Below are 18,175 nucleotides of genomic sequence, written 5' to 3' on the forward strand. Positions count from 1 at the left end.
TGCGCTTTTTAGAAGTTTTGGTTGCAAAGGTAAAGAGATTAACTGATCATGAAAAGAACCGATAGAAGCTTTTTCTTCAATAAATATTCGTGCTAGTGCGATGATAATGATAGGTAGTTCAAGATCAAAGACTCTAGTCAGTAAGTTCTTAAAATTGAAAGACAATAATGGTAAAAAAGGATGCGGAAAGAAGAAACTATGTCCTCGTGTGATAAAAGACGAGATTACAATAATATAAAACATATACCTAACTTTGTTAAAAACTATTTTCTTCTATGAAAACTAGAATAGTAGAAGTAATTCGGAAAAAAAAAGACTCTTACACAGGCTTCTCAATTTTTACATTTCTTAAATATTATTTTTTTTATGTTGACTTCAATTGAAACCCTAATTTTGTGCCGCACCACTTTTTTCAGATAATTGCAAAATTAGAAATCCTGTTTGTTGCGTTACCTTTTAACAACTTTAAAATTAATTATAAAATAATATTTAAATCCCTTTTATTTTTATTTTTGAATTTTTTTTTCACTAGTCTTTAAGTTTTTATTCAAATTATAATTATGCAAAAATTAAAATTATACAAAAATTGAATTTTGTTCAAACATTAGGATAGCACATTGATCTAACGGAAATTTCTTGGAAAGAGCAACAAATAATAATAAATAATTTTTTAAAATTATTTTAACTTCATTAATTGCTTTGGTACATGCTTGTGCATGTTGATTAACATCGATTGATTATTTACTTTCCTATTTTCTACCCCATGCGCTGAACTGGTATTCGGCTTGTAAATGAATAAAAAATTTAAACTGGGGAGTTTTTCCGGATGATGCAGATGCAACTGTGCAATGTGACTCAAAATGGGAATCAGTAGAATAAGCAGCAAATACAATTATTACATTAATGTCAATTAAAAATTGAGTTGTGGTGAGTCGTAAGTTTGTAATTTACTTCAGGCGAGGAAATATATTTGTCCTCAAAAACTGCCTTGAGAGCTAGGCTTGTTAGTCTAAAATAGCTAAATATTTTTTTAATAAAAATACTATTTATTTCAATTATAGTAGCATACTAGAATTAAAAAAAAGAACAGAGTTCAGTAAGTAAAATTTTTGCTAAATAGGCAAAAACTGCAGAATAGTGCATGATAACAACATTTCGACAAATAAATATTTTATTTATTGATAATTTCTATTTTACCACGTTTATATAAACTTGCCTTCGTGTATGTCTGTCCGGGTGGAATTTTGTAATCGATTTTAAACTAACTTCCCGACTAGCTACAAACTTCAAATTTAGCACACAGTTCAGAATTGGATGACAATACATGAAAATGAAGAGAAAAAAGGCATGCAAAGTAAAATAAAATTAAAATTTTAAAAAAAAATTACTTTCGAGATTGTCTTTTGTTGTCAATTCCATTATTTCAAATTATTACGTGTCAGGTGAAAAGATTTTTGTTGTCGGAGTATTTTTATTGGCTGAAAAATCACGTGGTAGGATCCAGTTTTTCCTCATTCATTTCCAGATTGTTTTGGTTGTCATCAGCATAAAACTAATGAAAGTCATAAAGGTATTGTTTTTCTATAAAGATTTTTGTATCCCTAATTTAAAATAAAAGTTCTATTACTTTAGTAGTGGTCTTGTAGTAGTTTTGACTACTCTTGACTAAGAAAAAAAATCTAAATAAAAATATATATTTTTGAAAACCACGTTTTTTGTAGTGAAGAATAATAATTAAAAAATAATAATTTTTTTAAAAATATAAAATAAAAATTAAAAAAATCATAGTTTAAAATAAAAAAATTCAAAATAAAAAAATTCGAAATAAAAAGTAATATTTTTAAAAACCACGTTTTAGTAGTGGAGAATAATAATTAAGAAAAAAATTGAAAAACGAAAAACGTGGGGCGCATGAAATACATAACAGTACATATACACATACATATACACACTTTCTTACTCATACACATGCACAGCCACATATACATCTACATACATATGCATATACAAAAGCATATTCCACATCCACATTCAGATACAATTACAATTACTGATATACATACACATATTCTCAAGAGCACACATACACACACTAATATAACATTACTGTTATGCATTTCATGCGCCCCACGTTTTTCGTTTTTAAATTTTTTTCTTAATTATTATTCTCCACTACTAAAACGTGGTTTTTAAAAATATGACTTTTTATTTCGAATTTTTTACTTTCCATTTCTTTATTAAATGATTATTTCTTCTTTTTCTAATACAATTTTTTATAAAAAAGCATTATTTAAAAACAAAATTTCATCAATTTTATTTTTAACTTTTGAACCTTTCATATTTTTGTATTCTGTGTTTGATTACTATATAATGTATGAAATACTGCAAATTTATTCTATGATTAAAAAATGAATTGTATCATAGAAACGACTAAAACTTTACAAATTGATAATACTTTGAATTTTTTTGATATTTTTAACTAATTAAAAGATTCAGCCCCTGAGAGACTGTTGATTGATACATTATTTATTACAATACTATATATTAAATAATTAAAAATATGAAAAAATTAAAACATATAAAGTATTAAAAATATATGAAGTAATCATGTATCACATATCATTTTTATGTATCACGTATGTCCCTTTTTCAAAAGTCTCAATTGAAAAATAAGCATAATTTCTTTAAATAATACATTGAGGTAAAAGTAAAGTTACTTAAATCCAATATGCACAGTGTCTTAAAAATATAGTTTCATTTTGAAAAGAACATTTTGTCTGTTAAAGTTTTTGATGAGAATGACATGAAATTTATAAATGCATAATATTATGTCATGTAATCCTACGTGATTAAACAATCATGAATGAGATAAATTTTTTGGGGCATATTTTAACATTTTAAATTGTAGCGGAATTTCTTAAAAGAAAATGTAAGGAAAAAGTCATAATACGTTTTGCTAAACGAAAAAAATTTTTTTTTACTATGAATTTGAATTGATCTGGATTTCTGAGATGAAAGATACAACATTAATAATAATACTGGAGAAACTATCTTTAATATTGGTTTCAGTAGAGATCATCATGATTAAAATAAATATATTTATAGAACTCTAAATTGCAAAAAAAAAATTAAAAAAAAAAAAAAAAAAAAAAAAAATTTAGAAATTCAAGAATATTAAAGCAGTTTTAAGTTTAGCCATTTTCTCATCTTGTTCCTGCTCAAAACGTTTTAAAAATCGAAATTGTTGTCTTTAAAAAGGAAAATAAAATTTTATTCAGTTGATTGACAGAACTATAGTATTCATATTTTGAAGAAATTATAAATTATAATAATTGTGATGGGAATAATTTTTATGCCCATTTTATTCAATGTATTTCTCTTATTATTATTTTCAAGCAAAGCAACAGACAAGATGAGATATTTTTTTTTTTTTTTTGGATCGCATGATTAATTTTGGTAACCATAAAAACTTCATATAAATGTACACGAAAAAATGAAAAAGACAACACATAGTACTCTTATTTTCCTTCCTCTATCGACAGTATTTATAGTTTCAGTATTAAAAATTTAAAAATTATTACTTTTAATTCAGAAAAAATATTTGTTGAAAATACCAAATTATGAAAATGTTTATTAGCACAAAATAATTACTTTAAAAATCCCATATTATTTTGATAAAAACAAAATAAATAAAATTACATGAAGTAATCATTAAACACTCATACAATAAATTAAGTTTAACAATTTGTCCCATTCTTAAAAAAAATATTTTTATTAGTTTTTTTTACCGTAATAAAATTCTATGAATTTTTTTAGGAAACTTTAGCATTTAAAGTAATTCTTCATTGTTTTAATTAATTAAAATGCAAGTTAGTGATAATTATTTATATTTGAACATAAATAATCAATGTTTATATAATTTTTTTAATTAAAATTTTTTATTAATTTTATGAATGTCCTTATAAACATAAACGTGACATTAAATTTCTGAATGAAAACAAAGTTATAGAAAGGTCATTAAAATTCTAAGTTTCGATTTATAATTTTAAAAATTAAAAAGTTACATTGATTTTACAAATATAAATAAAAAGTAGCTCCGTGCGTTCAAAATAAATTCATGCGCAATGAACAGTAAAACCATGAAATGATGTACTGTATAAATAAATTTAATATACAAACTATAAAACAATTCTTGCAAATATATAATAATAAATGTATTAGTAAGTGATTTAATACAAACATTTGCTTACCTCCCCAGAATTTATTTAATGACTTCTTATTTTCCAACGATAAACATTATTGCAAAAACTTTAAATAAACTTTATTTAAAAAAATAACAACTAATAATTTAAGTTAAAACAATTAATGAAACAAAATATAAAAGTAAACAGAATTACTACTTAAATTTATCAAAATTTCGAACTGACTGGAAATGTCTAGTTTAAATAATGATGGAATAGCACTGTGAGCGCTTATACGTAAGAGAAGATTTAGAATGATTCTATTTCAGAGAAATTTTCTTAACAAAACCACCAAAAAAAAAAAAACCAAGAAAATAGAAAATGTCTACAAGAATCTTTCTCTACTGAAATCCCCCCTAGAAATTCTAGATAATTGCCTGTTTGAGACAATTTATGAATAGGTAGGGGTCTGTTGATATTTGACATTTTAAAAAAGAGGACAAAAGAACCCGGGGCTATAAATACGATAAAGATAAGTTAAAAATGCTAACCATTTTCCCGTATCCTAAACTAAGGCGGCTATTTTTGGGTATCAAATGACTATGTGTGTTATGTTGAGGGAGAATCGTCTTTATCAGTTAACAGTGAGAAGGAATGGTGGGAAGAGTGTTTTATTGCTTATTGAAGGAAAGGGTGGCTGTGACATTTCTTGTAGTTCTCTAAACACCTGTTTTATTTTTTCAGACAGTGCATTTTTCTGTGTGTATTTTATTTTTTACTAATTTTCTTTTAATTATATAATATAATAAGTTGTGCTTTGTAAAAATAAGAGAGAGAGAAATTAAAAGTTATGGAAACAAAACGGAAATATTTTCTCAAAATAATGAACCCTGGCTTCCCAATTATTGGGGGGGTCCGGACCCCTCGGACCCCTATGGTTCCGACGCCAGTGGTCTACAGGAAAATCCAGTAGAGTTGGCAGCTATGTTGTTATCCCTAAAAATTGGAAAAGCATTGCTGCAGAAAAGTGTCATGTAAAACAAAAAACAATTAAGGGCTTTTTTAAGTAAAAACTCTTTCATTCTAGTAAAGTGTGCTCTTGAAGTTCTTTTAAATAAGCTTTTTAATCATAATATGAATAATAGTATGTGGTGTAGTCGTATAAATTTTGTATTTGTAATATATATTACATTTACATCTACTTTTTTTCTTTCCTCTTTTATACTCTTCGCTTCAACTGAGTTTTTCGGTCATCCGAGCTCACTTTAACTCGAATGACGGGGACACTGCCATACTCTACTTTTCACACACGTTACCAGCAAAGTGGTCAGCATTTTTAGGCAAAGTATAGACAATTATTACAATGTACTTCACCTACGCATTGTATACAATGACATATGCTCTTCAGGCAAAGTATGATAACATGCTTTAGTCCAGTGTTTTCCAAAGTGTGGTATGCGCACCCCCTGGGGTACGGTAACAGTTTAGCGGGGGTACGCATTCTTATGCGAAATATCTTGCAACAAACGAAAATTTTATTGAAAAACAAAGCTAGCCATGAAATTTTACGATGACGTATTTTTCTATTGTCTATTTTTTGCAGAGTTAACAGTTAATAATGAGTGGTGTCAACAGCCAGTTCTGATTTTTTAACTTTTGGGAATTTTTTTTACAATAAAAAATACATTTATTATTTTATTAGTGGTACACAGCGTTAAGAAAAATTTAGAAAGGGTACACAAAAGTCATAAGTTTGGGAAACACTGCTTTAGTCGATGAAAACTGTACAACAAAAAAAAAAATATCTAAATATTTTTTTTAATAAATAATATTGAGTTGATATCCAAAGAAAAGCAAAAATTCCTTTATTCAATAAATCTATTTTTTCAAGAAGCAATAATTTTGCTGTCATTGAAAATATTTTATTAAAAAAGCATAGGGAATACCAGCCAATAGTACTTCCAAAAGGAAATATTAGCGTGGGAAATGCTGCCTGCTCATCCTTGTTGGGTTAGAATTTTGTCGAATCATATTATAATAAATAATACAGATAAATAGTCAATAATAAAATCTGAGAGAAAAAAAAATAGAAGGGAAATAAAATACAATATAAACTTCTTTGTTGTAAAATGTCACAAATGTGAGAAATATTTCATTATTTCTCTGGTCGATTTTGAATATTGTACATAGTTTTGGATTTCTTATTTTATTGTTAACTAATGTAGAGTGAAACCTGTCGAGTCCAGCACTCAGGGCCATCCTCCACCCATATTATTAAGAATATGAGTTGGGGATGCTTATTATTACAAAACAATTTATTCTATATTATAATAAGGATCTCTGTGACCACATCATCTCAGAGACACTATCTGGTCAAAAGTATCCCAAGGAGCGTAGCCAAATCTTTCAACAAAAAATAAGCACCTTTTAAGTACCTTTTAAGAACTCAAAAAATATTTTAAGCACTATATACATTAACAAATTTTCAAAGACTTTAGATGATCATGATAAAATAACCAGTTTCTGACAAAAAGAACTATTTTCTTGATTATATTAGCCACCATAAAAAGATCAATAGATTTTTTGGTTCAATTTCAGAGGGTGAAAAATGAGGTTCCTTGGGGCATTCATCCACTTTTCCTTCGAGGTTAATATCTTCCTTACCTGTACTATGCATGATTCTTTATCGCCTTACGCGATCATCGCCAACAAAACCAATTATTTTTATTTTTTGAAATGCCGGATGCTATTTAGGCAAAGTATGAAATAATCGTCCTGATGAGGTTATTTATGTAAATGATGTGCATGTTACTGTGAATGACCGAAATCGGTGGTTGTTGACTTTCACGGGTGAATGTTGACAATCAAATTAGTCGCTTTGGTGAATGTCCGAAATATTTATTACATCCGATTTGATATTAATTTATTCGTGGATATAATTACATTTATTCGATATTTTAATACTTACTGACGATAGATTAGAACAAACATCAGTGTTTGGAGTATCGAGCAAATATATACCGGGTAATGGCACTTGACTTTAAAAAAACATCAGTGTAGGGTATACTGGGCAAATGTATACCAAGTAATGGCACTTGACCTTAAAAAAACATCAGTGTAGAATATACCGGGCAAATGTATACCAAGCAATGGCACTTAACCAGACCTAGTATGACTAGACCTTTGGTAAATGTCCGAAATATATACTAGGTCTAGTGCCACTTTTGCTATAGCTTAAATATTTTTAAAAAATTAAACAAAGCGTTTGAATCAATTTTAAACTGATAACGAAATTATTGCTTTAGAATTAAAAAATAATAATAAAAACTGCGCCAGATAGAAGTAATTGAAGTAGTTGCTTTATACAGCGAATGTGCGGAAATTTTTTTTAAAAAAAATTATCCAGGTGCATAAAGTGGATGAATGTCCGAATACTCGAAATAGTAGCTGGATAGATGAATGGAAATATCCCACAAAATGCAGCAGAGTTGCAGTGGAGAGTGCAATAATCTCACAGAACACAAGCTCAGGAGACGCACATGCGGACTAAGTATTTCATCAAACATGTTATATGATTGGTGCTTTCACACGCTACGGACCAAAGGTAAGCCGAAATGCATTGTGGTTGAATGAAGTGCGAAAACTTTGAATGGAACAATGTGAAAACCAAGCTTTTGCATAGTACGTGGCAAAAATCGACATGGTAAAGGAAGAAAAATAATCATTTTCGAAAGGGGAGAATTAAGCACTTTTTAAAAACACCCATGAAAAAAGCACCTTTAAGGGCTTTTAAATTACGAAAGTTGAAAATAAGCACCTTTAAGCATTTTTAAAAATGCTACGCACCCTACCATACCACTGGGTGTTTGGATACTTTTGACCAGAGAGTGTATATAAATTGCCTCTACTTGCATCTCTAACATTATGACACCCAAACATATTTCAGTGATGCCTCCAAAGAATTGAACAGAGTGATCTCTGACGTTATCTTCAGTATTTATTGCTAGTGAAGATAACATAATATAACATAAACACAGGCAATAAATAAGCATGGATTTCATTTACAATGTTACTATCATTACACAAATGCTAAAAATTCCTTTTTTTCCATGTCATAAAATTCAAGATCAATAAGCGAATAAAAATACCAAATTCTTTTTAAATTCAAAATGGTAGATTATTGTGTGTATTTAATGTCGATAGAATTCAATGCAGATGTCCCATAAAATTTGTTTTTCCAAAATACATGAGTTAAATACAAAGAATAGGGCTAACAATTTTATATTAAATAAAAAAAAAATTGGTATACAATAAAGAAACAAAACTGAGTTTCATCATTATTACAAGAAAAGAAATGTATTAAGAACAATTATTGTGTGTTTAATGTATAAGTCAATTGAATTCCATGTAGATGTCACATAAATTTGTTTTTACAAAATAGATGAGTTAAATACAAAGAATAATTTATAGCAATAATTTAAACAAATAACTCAAAGATTTTCCAGCGTCACCTTCAATTATAATTCATACATAGTTTTTGTTCTTAATAGATAATGTTCAGTTTCCTGATGTACTGTTCCTGTCAACTTCTCACTACATTTTATCTGTTTGAAGAATTTATCTCAGGTCTCAATGTGCATTGATTTCATTACTTTTCTCGTGTTTGTACTTATCCTACAGATTAGGTAAATATTGTATGTCAAGTGTTGCGCTCAAATGTCAACTCCCGAAATTTCATTTCTATTTAAGGGTACAAAAGGCTGACTTATATAAAGTACAAAATAGGAAGAGAAGTCTCCTGTGTACTACATTAAGTATTCAAATTTATACAGGGTATCTGCCACATTTTAGATTTTCAAATGCATGACTTTTTATGAATTTCCATGACTTTACGAAGTTACTATTTTCTCCAAACAAAACACAACAATAAATTTAAAAAGCATTAAAATAACATTAATTGAAATGATAGGTATAACAATACTCTACATCCTCATATTTATTGATTTTAAATTTAAAAAAACAGAGTAAAAAAAGAGCAATAAAATAGCTGAAAATTTTTTTTTTTCCTGCAGATTCTAAAGATACTTTTCCTGTTCAACTTATATAGAAAAGAAATACTCCTGATTTTTCTATTCTCATTTCAGAATATGAAAAAAATTGCCAATGACTGGCTTTCTTCAGCTAGAATTTTAAATTGATAAAATAAAAACATTAATTCTGAAGTTTAAAAGATACTTCCTTCTAGAAATGATGTGCTTTCCTTCATTTTTTGAAAGAACATGATAAAAAACATTTTATATTTTAATAAAATATGACTGTTAGGGGGGATTTTGTTACAAATTTAGATATTGGGAACACCATGGAATTGGGGGAGGATTCCATTTTAAAAATAAAATTCTTCGGTGACCTAAATCCATGACTTTCTGTGATTTTCTTTTTAAAAAAATAGTTAAAATCATGACATTTCATGACAAATTTTGTTCAATGCCAAAATTCATGACTTTACAGGTGCATGGATACCCTGACTTTGGTACAATAAAGAAACAAAACTGAGTTTTGTCGTTATTATAAGAAAAGAAATGCATTAAGAACACAAGAGAAAAATAAAAACTGTGTATACACACAATCTACCTTACATACACACTATGTACCTTCAAAACACAATACACTTGTGACAAAGAAGACAGTTTTACAGCAGAGATGAAGTTGTTTGAGCTTGTGGCTGTATAGGCATCAAAGGTGGGTCACCTTCAATCCACTGAAATAAATAAATTACTCTTCTTTATTCATAGAAATTGCATAAGGATGGGATTTTCTTTTATTATTCAATTCACAACTATGGCAAATAAATAAATAAAATAGCGGAGAATTTTATGTGGCATTCTAGTTTAACAGTTCTATAATGGAGCAAGTTTTGATACAAGCAAAGTATCGCTAAGTTGATGATATTTCAACTGTTTCGAGATACATTTCCGTCTAAAAAAGTGGGTGTAATGGAAGAAATAATTAATATTAGTGAAATTAAAAAAATTATCAAAGATTTCCAGCTTTTCTTTAAAATTCCTTGATTTTTCCAGGTTTTTATCCAAATTTCCCTGATTTTTCCAGGTTTTTCCAGTATAAAAAAATTCCCTGTTAATTCCAGGTTTTCCAGGTGGGTGGCCACCCTGTTTTTGAGGGAACTAACCTGCACAAAAAGAAGAAACCCACAAAACATGGGGACTCCATTGCTGGGATACAATAAATGCTTGATAAAATACCTGTATCAAATTGTGCTCTGGCAGTTGAGATGCCTGGAAGTGATCTTTCAGCAGAAGCTGCGAGAAGTTGCTGTGAGTTTGTATAGCTTCCTGCTCACGAATCGGGTCTCCGGTCAGGCGGTACAAATCTATTAAATAATCAATTAAGATGAATTTGGTTAAAAAAAAAAAAAATGGCGGGAAAAAGTTTCCAATTTTCAGACCGACTAACTCCCTTTAATATTAAGTTATAATTTTAAAACACGGACTGAAGGTGGACCTCTACAAGTCGAAACACCCCTTAAAAGTATATATTTATAGATCAATTAGAGGGGTCGCTATGGCTCCTTTAATCTTTTGTTTAGATAGCCGGGAAAGGGTACTTGAAGTTATGTAGTAGCACAATCGCCGTATAAACGTGGTCCAACGGCTAAGACCATGTGCTTGTGAATTACGCCTGGAGCGATAGGGGAAGGGTTCGAACTCCGGCTGTGGCCGACTTTTTAATTTGTGACTTTTTTTTCTCTTTTGTTTTTTTTACATTATATTATTTATTTAATGTGTTCTTCGATATATTAAAGGATCCTATATAAAAAAGTAATTTTCTTTTATTCGGGAATCTTCAAATAACGCTTAAAAACAGGAAAAATCTCGGAAAATTAGTTTATTTATATTATATTATTTTTTTAAACTCGTTTTACAATATTTTCATGATAGTTTAGCATACGAAAGGTGTTCTATGTGTAAAATAATTTTTTTTTCTTTGTGAAAGAACGCATAATGGAATAAAAAATAAAATAAAATAAAATGACGGGAAAAAGTTTCCAATTTCCAGACCGACTAACTCCCTTTAATATTAAGTTATAATTTTAAAACACGGACTGAAGGTGGGCCTCTACAAGTCGAAACACCCCTTAAAAGTATATATTTATAGATCAATTAGAGGGGATGCTATGGCTCCTTAAATCTTTTGTTTAGCTAGCCGGGAAAGGGTACTTGAAGTTATGTAGTAGCACGATCGCCGAATAAACGTGGTCCAACGGCTAAGACCATGTGCTTGTGAATTACGCCTGGAGCGAGAAGGGAAGGGTTCGAACCCCGGCTGTGGTCGATTTTTAAATTTTTTTCTTTTTTTTCTCTTTTGCTTATTTTACATTACATAATTTATTTAATGTGTTCTTCGATATATTAAGGGATCCTATATAAAAAAGTAATTTTCTTTTTTTCGGGAATCTTCAAATAACGTTTAAAAACAGGAAAAATCCCGGAAAATTAGTTTATTTATATTATATTGTTTTTTTAAACTCGTTTTACAATATTTTCATGATAGTTTAGCATACGAAAGGTGTTCTACATGAAAAAAAAATTTTTTTTTCTTTGTGAAAGAACGCATAATGGAATAAAAAATAAAATAAAATAAAATGGCGGGAAAAAGTTTCAAATTTTCCAGGCCGACTAACTCCCTTTAATATTAAGTCATAATTTTAAAACTCCGACCGAAGTTGGGTCTCTACAAGCCGAAAAACCCCTTCAAAGTATATATTATAGATCAATTAGGGGGGGGGGCGCTATGGCTCCTTAAATCTTTTGTTTAGCTAGCCGGGAAAGGGTACTTGAAGCTATGTAGTAGCACGATCGCCGTATAAGCGTGGTCCAACGGCTAAGACCATGTGCTTGTGAATTACGCCTGGAGCGAGAGCGGAAGGGTTCGAACCCCGGCTGTGGTCGATTTTTAAATTTTTTTCCTTTTTTTCTCTTTTGTTTTTTTTTATATTATATTATTTATTTAATGTGTTCTTCGATATATTAAAGGATCCTATATAAAAAAGTAATTTTCTTTTATTCGGGAATCTTCAAATAACGCTTAAAAACAGGAAAAATCCCGGAAAATTAGTTTATTTATATTATATTATTTTTTTAAACTTGTTTTACAATGTTTGCACGATAGTATAGCATACGAAAGGTTTTCTGTGCGTAAAATAAATTGTCTTTCTTTGTGAAAGAACGCGTAATGGACTAAAAAATAAAATAAAGTAAAATGGCGGAAAAAAGCTTCAAATTTCCAGACCGACTAACTCCCTTTAATATTAAGTTATAATTTTAAAACTCGGACCAAAGGTGGGCCTCTACAAGCCGAAACTCCTCTCCAAAGTATATATTTACAGATCAATTAGGGGGTCGCTAACGCTATGGCTCCTTAAATCTTTTGTTTAGCTTGCCCGGAAAGGGTACTGGAAGCTATGTAGTAGCACGATCGCCGTATAAGCGTGGTCCAACGGCTAAGACCATGAGCTTGAGAATTACGCCTGGAGCGAGAGGGGAATGGTTTGAACCCCGGCTGTGGTCGATTTTTAAATTTTTTTCTCTTCATTTTCTTTTATATTATATTATTTATTTAATGTGCTTATTAACCCTTTTTCACATATAAAAAATTTCCTCCAGCAGCAATGTTTGGACCATAGACCCCTACTTAGGGACCGAGTTTGAAAATTATAACTTAATATTGAAGGGAGTTAGACGACTTCAAAATTCGAACTCCTCCCAGTCATTTTATTTTTTTTTAATATTATTCCGATATGCATTCTTTAGAAAAGAAAGATGCCCGATTCTACACATAGAACACCTTACGCATGATAAACTGTCGAATATATTGTAAAAATAATTTAAAACAATGGAAATAAACCAATTTTCCTGGATTTATCCAGTTTTTACTTGTTATTCGAAATTTTCCCAATTTAAAAAAATTATTTCCTATAGGTAGGACTCACCAAAATATAGAAAAACACATTAAAAAACTAATATAATGCAAAATAAGCGCACGAAAAAAAAACGAAATTTTTTTGAAAACTTTCTGAAGCTGGGATTCGAACATGCGCCCCCTCGCCCCAGCCGTCGGTTAATAGTCCGGTGTCTTGACCACCATACTACTCAAACGTTGGGATTCAGAAGCCTGCCAGAATTTTTCTTCAAAATTCCTCTGACAGTCAGCTATGCATTAGACCTTTGAGGCACCCCCTAATTCACATATAAAAATTTCTTCCGGCTGAAATATTTGAACCATAGACCCCTACTTAGGGACCGAGTTTGAAAATTATAACTTAATATTGAGGGGAGTTAGACGACTTCGAAATTCAAAATCCCTCCCCGCCATTTAATTTTATTTTTTCTTTATTATTTTTATTCCATTATGCGTTTTTTAACAAAGAAAGATGCACGATTCTACACATGGAACACCTTACACTTGATAAACTGTCGAATATAATGTAAAAATAATTTAAAACAATGGAAATGAACCAATTTTCCTGGATTATTCCAGTTTTTTCGCCATTTTCCCAATTTAAAAAAATTATATCCTATATTTAGGACCCTCTAAAATATAGAAAAACACATTGAAAAAGTAGCATAATGCAAAATAAGCGGAAGTTGAAAAATTGTTTCGTTGAAAAATTGCTGAAGGTGGGTTTCGAACCTGCTCCCCCTTGCCCCAGCCTTCGGTTAATAGTACGGCGTTTTGACCACCATACTACTTGAACACGAGAAGTCCTCTCACAGTCACCTATGCAATAGACCTTTGAGGCACCCCCTAATTCACATATAAAAAGTTCCTCCTGCAGAAATGTTTGGACCATAGACTCCTACTTAGGGACCGAGTTTGAAAATTATAACTTAATATTGAAGGGAGTTAGACGTCTTCGAAATTCGAACCCCACCCAGTCATTTTATTTTATTTTTTATTATTATTCCATTATGCGTTCTTTAATGTATCGAACAATTGTACCGAAGGATTTTTTTTATAGACCAATTAGTGGACCCAGAATGGGCCAAAATAAGTTTTGTTTACTAACCGGGAGGAGGTGTTTTAAGCCAAATATTCACAGGGTTGGCATGTGAAGCGTGGCGCAGTTGGTAAAGCTGTGTGGCAAGTTAGATTTGTAGTCCCGGAGGATTTGGGTACGAAACCCTGTGAGGGTCGACTTTCAAAATTTTTTAATATTATTTTTTTAATATATTTTTCAGTATTTTAAAGTGAATAATGTGTTCTGTATATAAAAATATCTACTTTTTCTTTGGGAAATGGCGAAAAATAGCTAATAAACGGAAAAATTTCGGCTAATTTTGACTTATTTATTTATTTTATGCTATTTTTTTAACTTCTTTTTCAATATTTCAAAGCGAAAAAAGTGTTCTATATATGAAAAGAATTATTTTTCTTTGTTAAAGAGCGAATAATGACTAGGTGATTTTTCTATTTAACGAATTTTCCGTATACAAACTTATTATCAGGATTTAGCGACTTCGTTAAATAAAGGTTCGGCTGTATCTGAGAATTCAGTGAAGAGTTAAATGGCATAAGCTCCAAACATAAACAACAATATCATTCCATACATAATTTTTTTATGAAAAACTTTCAAAAAAGTTTAATTGGAGAAATCTTTTTTTTTTTCAGCAGTTTCTGAAATTATATGTTCAAAGTGTGAAATAATATGTACAAAGAAACATACAAAAGTCAGACTTTTTATTGGAGTTACAATTACCAATGCCGGTAGGTATTTTATTTACGTCGTATGAGAGTTACACAATGGGCTATTGGCGACGGTCTGGGAAACATCTCAGAGGATGATATGAAGACATGCCATCGCAATTTTGATCCCCTGCAGAGGGGATGGTAGCCCGGCAACCTGAGGTCGAGCACTCCACAGTAGAACGATATATAAGGCTAATCAAAGTGATCGCACCCAGTGATGCTTGACTTTGGACTAGGAATCGTGTCTTCACAATTAGTTGGTGAAATAATTTCTTCCAAAGATCTTAAAAAGTGTGTTATATAAAAGGTTCAAAGAAAGACTCTTTATTGGAGTTACAATGATAACTGTTAAACATGCAACACTGCATGCTTCACATGTTAGAATAAATGTAAACCTTGTTTCATAAATACAATGAAACCTATTTATCTGATTTCCAGTTTGTATACATAAAATTATAAACAATAATATGATCTACAATGTCACAACAGAATATTTTTATTATGGTTTTTAATCTTTTAACATTTTGTAGCCCAAAAAACTTCTCAAAGATATCAAAATATCTATCCATATTACGGGGGAATGTGATTACCACATATATTAAGTAAAAATCACAAGAATTATAAACAACTATTGCTTTTTTCTAAATATTTCCGAAAAACTTTCAAGCCATTTGAAGTTTCATAAGTAATTTGGAGGAGGGATTAATTCCAAAAATATTTTCTTACGAGCTGAAGTAATTATATTTTTTGATAACTGAAAAAATTACTAAAATATGTCTTGTTTAGTATTGCTTTTAATTTATTTTTCCTGTCAAAATTAGTATATAAATTTGGGACCGTTATATCGTATATTTCCAACAAAGAAAATTTTTGTGTCAACATCAGTCGAAAAAGGAGTGATTGGCTGGCCAAATATGATGATATCCTGTACTTCTTAATCTAGTTGTAGTTCATTAACGTCGCACTAGAGCTGCACAATGGGTTTTAAGTGACGGTCTGGGAAACATCCCTGAGGATGATCCGCCATTTTGATCCTCTGCAGAGGGGATGGCACCCCCGACGACCTGCACGCGAAGTCGAGTACTTTACGGTAGAACAGTTTAATCAGGAGGACACCCTCGGTACCTACGCAGACTGATCCGAGTGGTCACCCACATGCACACTGACAGCAGCCAGTGACGCTTGACTTTGGTGATATGCTGTGAACCGTGTCTCGACGATCAGTCCACTACGGGACATTTAATATTTGTTATCTTGTATTTGATTTAAAACCTGTAAAAAATGTTCTTTTTCATTTAACAAAATACTTGTAATTTTGCATTTAAACAATGTTTGCAATAATCAGTCCAATGTAGAATAATATTGTTTAATTATAATAAAAGTAACAAATTAAATTATGAATCAAGAAACCAGTACAGAAGCTTTAAGTTGCATAAATATTGAGCAAATAAATAACAGTTTTTTAATAGTATAAAGTCCTAACATAAGAAATCAGAGCCTATTAAAGTTTGCTTCCTACACAGCAGACATATCACATTTTTTAACAAAAATATAAAATCATTCACTTTCAAGTGATTATGTAACAACAAGTTCAACAGTTTTGTACAGTTCAGCACTTCCAGGAAGTAATCAAATTTTTAAACAAGACTAGTAGGCACCTATGTTACGTCTTCGCATTTTGGAAGAAAAACTAAAAAAGGAGAAAGAAAATGTCAATGATTCATAACATTTTAAAATATATTTTGTGATAAATATTAAAACAATGATTAATGAAATGATAATTCACAAGAGTTTTCAATAATGATTATTACAGATCATTATCAACAAATACTTTTATTGTGAGTATTTTATTCTACAACCGTCGTTGAACAGCCGACCCAATTTTTTGGGTTCAACTTTGTAGCCTTGTAATTTTTAACCCGACTCTTTTAACAATGGAGAAATGAAACGAACTTAAAAATAGTATTTATCATCCAATTACTTACCTTTCTTAAAAAAGAAAATCAATCAATAAATAAAAAAATAATCAACAATTTTATTATAATGTAAGTATTTATTTACAGGGTTCGCCTAAGTAGGTAAAGTAGGTGTTTTTAAAAACATTTTCAGATTGTTAAGGGTTAATTGACATCTACAAAACTAGTCCATACTTCATTTTTAATGATTTCATTGAAATTGAATTGCACATTTTTTTCATATGTTTAAAAAAAAAATAGTAAATAAAGAAATTTGGGAGAAACATTGAAAAAATTTGTAGAACAAGTGTTTATATTTCACTGCTAGAAATGCCTCACATATTCAGTTTTGGACCAAGATTTAATACTAAAAAGTTGAATTAGAATTATGCATGAGAGTAGTTTTCTTTTTTAATTCATTGCAATACGTATTTTTATGAAACTTTTGATAGCATAAAAATACAATTCTGCTCAAAAAAATTTTTAATTTTCAAACCAATATGCCTTTAGTTTCTCAGTGAAACACATAAATAAAAGGATCTAAAACGATTTATCAAAGTTATCAACACATTCCTATGGCCAAAAAATTGGTAAGGGTTCTAATTAACAAATACTGATAAATTATTAATTTTTTTCCTTTACCGATACTTGTAATATTTCTTTATCATCCCTATCATTCTTAATATTATTCTCTACTATTACTGTGATTTGATATTTTATTTTTATTGTAAATTTACAGTTTAAAACTGAAATAAAGTAATCTGGTAATATCACTTTATCAGGTAATGTTTTGTAAAAAAAAATTGAAAAATTTTAGGAAAAACATATTGAAAACTATATGAAACTTAGAAATTATTACTCAACAGTAAATGTATATTAAATATTTACTTTTATGATAAGCTTTACATAAAATTATTTCCAGCCAAAACTGTTAATAGGAATTAACATAATATTACTAAATAATTTGGTGAGAAACATGAACTAATTTTAATGCAATCGAAATTTGAATAGAATTAAAAGAAAATAACAGTATATGTACTAAGTTGCAATGCTAATTGAACAAAATGATTATTAAAATCTAAGTTTGAATTTTATTCTAATACACATTAATAACAAAAAGTTGTTTTAATTGAGTAAATTTTTATGTAACAATCAGCTTATCCCTAAGAAATAAAGAGTAACAATCTAAAATATTTTTTACATTGCAACAAAACAAGTTATAAATAATAATTTCTAAAAGTATCTTATTTCTTGCATGTTTATTTGGTACTCGTG

The 18,175-nt window shown here is 29.5% G+C and overlaps 2 protein-coding genes across 10 annotated transcripts in view; both read right to left on the bottom strand.

Annotated features, from left to right (window-relative positions):
- Positions 1-9,758: 9,758 nt before the first annotated feature.
- Positions 9,759-16,184, bottom strand: LOC147816918 (MAU2 chromatid cohesion factor homolog). Its single transcript, XM_087157439.1, has 3 exons — positions 16,075-16,184; positions 10,442-10,655; positions 9,759-9,939 (listed from the first exon to the last, which is right to left on the bottom strand). The coding sequence occupies exons 1-3, from the start codon at positions 16,182-16,184 to the stop codon at positions 9,871-9,873; spliced, it is 393 nt and encodes a 130-aa protein (XP_087013565.1). The 3' UTR covers positions 9,759-9,870.
- LOC107443002 (exportin-T) overlaps positions 14,920-18,175 on the bottom strand; it is a 116,636-nt gene continuing 113,380 nt past the window's right edge. For all 9 annotated transcript variants that reach the window (XR_011636312.2, XM_087152600.1, XM_016056725.4 and 6 more), the window contains one exon: positions 14,920-16,635. Coding sequence is in view for 8 of the 9 variants with exons in the window: in XM_087152600.1 (XP_087008726.1) it covers positions 16,609-16,635 (27 nt within the window). In the remaining variant the exon portion in view is untranslated. The remainder of the gene's footprint in view (positions 16,636-18,175) is intronic.

Source organism: Parasteatoda tepidariorum, chromosome 1 (assembly GCF_982258835.1).
Source record: "Parasteatoda tepidariorum strain Cologne lab strain chromosome 1, Ptep-v5.0, whole genome shotgun sequence".
NCBI classification, from domain to species: Eukaryota; Metazoa; Arthropoda; class Arachnida; order Araneae; family Theridiidae; genus Parasteatoda; species Parasteatoda tepidariorum.

Bases quoted from the DNA above. Each gene is read 5' to 3' on its own strand.
- LOC147816918 (XM_087157439.1), bottom strand. From the start codon at position 16,184: ATGTCCCGTAGTGGACTGATCGTCGAGACACGGTTCACAGCATATCAC. The intron at 10,656-16,074 runs GTAGGTACCGAG...TTAATATTAAAG, and splicing joins GACCACTCGGATCAGTCTGC to GGAGTTAGTCGGTCTGAAAA. The intron at 9,940-10,441 runs GTATTTTATCAA...TATTTATTTCAG, and splicing joins CAGAGCACAATTTGATACAG to TGGATTGAAGGTGACCCACC.